The sequence below is a fragment of the Balaenoptera ricei genome, chromosome 7 (genome assembly GCF_028023285.1).
Source record: "Balaenoptera ricei isolate mBalRic1 chromosome 7, mBalRic1.hap2, whole genome shotgun sequence".
NCBI classification, from domain to species: domain Eukaryota; kingdom Metazoa; phylum Chordata; class Mammalia; order Artiodactyla; family Balaenopteridae; genus Balaenoptera; species Balaenoptera ricei.
The window spans coordinates 1,358,329-1,364,328 of NC_082645.1; the positions used below are offsets into that span (position 1 = coordinate 1,358,329).

Sequence of the window (6,000 nt, forward strand, 5' to 3'; positions counted from 1 at the left end):
GCTTAGAGAAAGACAGGTGTTTGGGAGGCATTTTGTGAACAAGTGTCATCATTTACTTTTAATAATAAGGCATTGGTTTGCTTCTAGGTATATTGTGGTCTTACTTGCCAAGGACAGCTAATAGCTGTAAAACAGGTGGCTTTGGATACCTCTGATAAATTAACTACTGAAAAAGAATATAGGAAGCTGCAGGAAGAAGTAGATTTGCTCAAAGCACTGAAACATGTCAACACTGTGGCCTATCTGGGGACATGCTTGGAGGAGAACACTGTAAGCATTTTCATGGAGTTTGAGACACCAGGAACAATCTCTAGTGTTATAAACCGTTTTGGGCCATTGCCTGAGATGGTGTTCTGTAAGTATACAAAACAAATTCTGCAAGGTGTTGCTTATCTCTATGAGAACAGTGGGGTGCATCGAGATATCAAAGGAAATAATATTATGCTTATGCCAACTGGAATAATAAAGCTGATTGACTTTGGCTGTGTCAAGCGTTTGGTCTGGGCTGGCTTAAATGGTACCCACAGTGACATGCCGAAGTCCATGCATGGGACTCTGTATTGGATGGCTCCGGAAGTCATCAATGAGTCTGGCTATGGACGGAAGTCAGACATCTGGAGCATTGGCTGCTCTGTGTTTGAGATGGCCACAGGGAAGCCCCCACTAGCTTCCACGGACAGGATGGCAGCCATGTTTTACATTGGCGCACACCGAGGGCTGATGCCTCCTTTACCAGAACACTTCTCAGAAAACGCAGCAGACTTCGTGCGTGTGTGCCTCACCAGGTAAGAAACTGAAAGCAGCAGGAGGATAAATCCCCAGAGATTCCAAGCAGCTGACGTTTCCCCTGCAATTTATGGCCCATTATAAGCTCTGCTTGGGTTATGAAATCAAGTAGGGAGTGATTTTGTGCTGAAAAGAATCATGATTGGCCATATTGGGTGATTGTGTTCCTTGTTGTACCAGGGTATGGGGGTAATGCTTCAAGTGAGAAGCGCCTCAGTGAAATGTCTTATCAGGTCCAGACAACACTTCCTCAAATCAATGGGTGTGCAAAAATTGCTAAGGATCTACTTATTTACCAATGAGACATCTTCCCAGGGACTAGCCATGGTGAAATGACATCACCTATGCTTTAGCCTCCCTTCCCTCTCGGGGAACCAGTGTTCTCATTCCTTCCTAAAACCAGCTCTCAGGAGAGTATGTGAGAAATTCATTCATATCAAGGGAATGATATGAACTGATTGATTGATGACTGACAGAGTTAATGTATTGTTTCCCCAGAAACACTTGCATTTAAAGTGAGAGGAAGCATTTTGAGCCAAAGGAACAAATCTCTAATTGGAGTGTTTCAAGCATCAAATGGGTAGTGTTTGGGGAAGCAGAAAAGCCCCAGAAGGTTGCCTGTTTTCTCCTGTCCTGAGGCTTCCTGGTACTTATGGAACAAAGTTCTGTGTAAAATGTTAGAACTGTAAGGGAGCTTAGAGATTACTCATTTGTGTGGTTTTCAAACTTTTCTTACCCAGGCACTCTCTGCTCATATGAAATCTTAATTCAAAGAAGAAAACATAAAGGCAGCGAGATAGCTCTGGTTAAAGTGTGTATATGTATATGCATGTATGCGTACAGTGGAGGAGAGCTGAAGAGTAGGGTAGGGGTGCTCAAGCCTACCTACCTGGCCTCTACGATGATGTAGAATAGCCTAAAATCCACCCACCTAGTGAGGCTCAACACTCAGTTGCATGTGCAGAATGAGGAAAGCCTGAAACCCAAACGAAATTTCTTGCCTTTCAAGGAAGTATGCTTTCTCATTGCTAGATGAAAAATTCTAGTGCCCCAGCTTTCAGCAAACATATATGGCAACCTCCAGCTCCCTGAATGGGTTCATTTTACCTTTCTCAGTTAACCTCCAGAACCCACAGGCCTCCCTGCCTGCCGATGGGTGTGTCTCTTTTAGACTCTCTGTCTCCCTCTCCCAGCACGTGTGTGTACCAATCAGCATGTCCTGGTTGATTTCAGGGGATCACGTAGGCCAGGGCAGCAACGCATACTCCAGGGGTGCAGTTCTGGGTATCCCTACATGCAGAGATGCCGTAACTGTTCCAGCATGGATTTTGCAGACAGAGCTCCAGGCACAGAGCTGCCCCCCAGCACCCCGCCCCCCCAAAAAAACGCCTCACAAAAGGGACATAAAGGTATTAGGAATATCATATAGACCAGTACTAGTCTTGGAGATTGGTCTTAGCTCTTAAAAATACTGCAGTTGCTTTGTTCTCAACTGAACAATTATCTATTACTGATCCACAGAAAGTGCTTGCTATTCTCATTTTCTTTCTAGTTCTCATTACACACACACACACACACACACACACACACACACACACACGCACACACGACTTTAAAGAGAAAGGGTGGAATATTTTTTTCTGGCTCTCCTTTTGAACCATTGCTTCATAAACTAAGCAATACACAACTCACACCACTAATCATCAATTAACAGAGTTGTTGTGAAGGGTAAGGGAAATGGTGTATGTAAATTGCTTAGCACAGCTTGGGGTATGTAATTAGGGCTCAACAGTTAATAACCCTTTGGGAGAATACTAATACATCTTACCTAATGAGTGTCGTATTGCAAGCCTGCAATTCTATGCCAGAGACCCTAAGGACTCTAGAATCTTGCCTGTTGTCTATGACAATAACTTCTTGGAGGTGTGGATAGTCATAAATAAAGGGGTAAGGCACTCTTAAAGATTCAGAAGTAGAGATGATCAGGTAAAAACCAGGAACAAGGACTGAACAGAAATCAATCTGGGGAAGCAGTAAGAAGCATGGCTGGGGGTACTCCTATGGGCAGGTCTCAGAAGTTCTGGGAAGTCAGGCCAAGGAGTTTAACTTTGTTGAGATAGGCAGTGACGAGCAGAGGACGGCAAAGGATTTGGGGTAGAGAATGCCATGAAGGAAAAGGTCTTTGGGGAGGCAGGTCAGACAGCAGATTCAGTAGAGGAACCTCGAATGGAGGCCATTCTGGAATCCAGAGTTTGGGTTTTGATGGTGATGGAAGCAGTGGGAGTGTAAAGAAGATTCCAAAATATCAATATTTCAGGGACTTCCCTGGTGGTCCAGTGGGTAAGACTCCACGCTCCCAATGCAGGGGGCCCGGGTTCGATCCCTCATCAGGGAACTAGATCCCACATGCATGCCGCAACTAAGAGTCCACATGCTGCAACTAAGACCTGGCACATATATTTTAAAAAATATATCAGTATTTCAGAGGAAGGTGAATCAGGACTTGGTGATAGAGGATGATAGGATCTCATGGTTTTGAACGTGGATAATGGAAGAAGTAATAGAAAGTTGTGAAAGAGGAACAGGGGAGGAAGTTGAAGGAAACATTTGAAGCTGTGGAATTGTTGCTCAGGAAAGCAGTGAACATTGGAAGTGCAGATTTGAAAATCATAAGGTTGGTAGCTATAATCATGAAAAAATTAGAGGGTTGAGGAAAATGTTTTTGAAAATGCTTATGGGAGAAGATAACAAAATATGCATAGAATTAAGTCCAGTACACAAGTGGAAGAAAGGGAAGGAGGGGAGTTGCCGCAGTGTGGGAGAAGAACGAAGAGGACAGTTTCTCTTAAGACTAAGTAGAGACTGTTTCAGAGAGAAGGGGGTAGTGAATACTTCAAATGCTGCAGAGATGACAAGGAGGATGAGCTCATTAAATGTGGTAAGGAGAAGGTCATGGTTAGTTTTAAAAGAGCAATTTCTACAGAGAAGAGTAGGCCAAATGGTAAGGATTTAGGTTAGCGAATGTTGAAAAAGAAATCTTTGGGTTTGGCCAACTTAGAGAAATTTGGCAGGAATAGAAGAAATAGGATGGCAGCTAGAAATGGTAGTCATTTAAGGATTTTTTGAAGAGAAAAGAGATTTCTGCATATTTTGAAGGCAGGAGAAAGAGCCTCCAGAAGTGGACAGGTTTTTTTACTTTAGAATGATTTTTGGTCACTTGCTTTTTAACGTATTTTATCTTTATTTCCATTTTTACCTGGGATGTTCTTGGTGGTCATCTGCTTCCAAAATGATCAAAATAGCCAGTTTAACGAAAAGAATGCCTTTGGAATAGGTCACTGCAGATAACCAGTGACTGGTTCATTAGTTCACTGACTAGTTCATTGGCAAAAGCTTTCTGATTTCTTGAGGGCCAATAAACCTAAGCCACAATAGTACTAATTAAGTAACTGTCTCCCTTCATGCTCATCCAAGAGTGCCCCAAATGGGATTATTCAAATTAATCACCAAAGCATATTTAAATGTCTACTTCTTAAAGATTTTTCAATCCTGGATACCTCTAAATTTAAAAAATAAATTTCATGCTAACTAAAAGTGCATTAAACTGTACATCTAAAAGCACGAATTTTACTGTGTATAAATTATACCCCAAACAAACTGAGCGAAAGTACAATGGAAAAGGAGGGACTGGTTTTGAATCATAATAGGTACTAATTTTTGAATTATTAGTATGTGACACTGTTTCAAAGTTGTATATGCATTTTTAAAACTTTTCCCAATGGGGACTTCCCTGGTGGTCCAGTGGCTAAGACTCCTGGGGCCCGGGTTCGATCCCTGGTCAGGGAACTAGATCCCACATGCCGCAACTAAAAAAGATCCCTCATGCCGCAACTAAGACCCGGTGCAGCCAAAACATAAATAAATAAATATTTTAAAAAATTCATTATTAAAAAAAAAATTCCCTGTATGAATTGGGATCGACATATACACACTACTATATATAAAATAGATAACTAATAAGGGCCTTCTGTATAGTACAGGGAACTCTTCTCAATACTCTGTAATGACCCACATGGGAAAAGAATTTTAAAAAGAGTGGATATATGAATATGTATAATTGATTCACTTTGCTGTACAGCAGAAACTAACACAACATTGTAAATCAACTATACGCCAATAAAAATTTTAAAAAACACTCTCCCAGTGAGTTAGGTGTTATTGTTATCCCCATTTTACCGATGAGGAACGAGTTGGAGTCCTTCACCTAAGATCACACAGTTAAAATCTGGAGTCTGGACTCAATCCAAATCTGTTTGACTGGCAGAGGTTGTACTTCCATTGTTAAAGTTGGCATTTTGAGTCAACTGAAGCAGGCACGTTACTGGGTGTTGCTTACTCTAATGTGTGTTTTCCCTTCTTATGGACCAGCATGAACGACCTTCTGCTGTCCGGCTCCTGAAGCACTCCTGCTTGAGGAGAAGTCATTGAGCACACATCAGGACTTTCTTCCCAGCTCCACTACAGATTACTCCGTTACTGCTTCATTGCGGAAATGATGGTTAAGGGACCCTTGTTTTCCTACTGGAAAGTCAATCTAACCCAATTTAACCAGATCCCGCAGTGGCACTAACTGAAAAGTTTCAGTTACAGGTTAGCCTTCTCAAGCTTCAGGCACAATTACCCATATATATAAGAAAATTGTCTTAAAAGAGTTAACAACAGAAAACCTATTCCAGTGTTTATGGTTCTGATTATCCAGGAACTACAATCTCTCTTGCTTTATACGATATTTCCTTTTATTTCTGGCCTGTCAATTTTAATGTCATTAAATTGTAGAAACAAGAATAAAATGTATTTTCTTGCTTGATGGGTAAAGACTTAATTCTTACAAAGGAGAGTAGAGGAAGGTGAGAAGGTAAAAGGAGTAGAAAGACACTAGATTCAGTTTACTTAGGCAGCAACCTTAACGCTGCAGACTATAGGGGCCTCAAAGTTAACAGGAAGAGCTAAGGGCCTTGGCCTTTCATTACCACAGGGTCCCCTAACTCCTCAGAAGTCTGCACGTACAAGAAGTTGGGCTCTTCAAGGTGTTTCCATAAACCTCAGGCTGCCTTCTCTGTGATTGGTCGTATGTTTTGAGGTCTTCACGTACTTACAGAGTGAATTAGAAAATTACTGCATTGAGAACCAGCTAAACCTAAGCCAGCTGGTGGC

At 41.8% G+C, this 6,000-nt stretch overlaps 1 protein-coding gene across 1 annotated transcript in view; it reads left to right on the forward strand.

The window, feature by feature from the left end:
• MAP3K19 (mitogen-activated protein kinase kinase kinase 19) overlaps window positions 1-5,274 on the forward strand; it is a 45,954-nt gene extending 40,680 nt beyond the window's left edge. Inside the window, 2 exon segments of the mRNA XM_059927097.1 lie at window positions 88-785; window positions 5,208-5,274. Coding sequence (XP_059783080.1) covers window positions 88-785; window positions 5,208-5,274 — 765 coding nt within the window.
• Window positions 5,275-6,000: the final 726 nt, after the last annotated feature.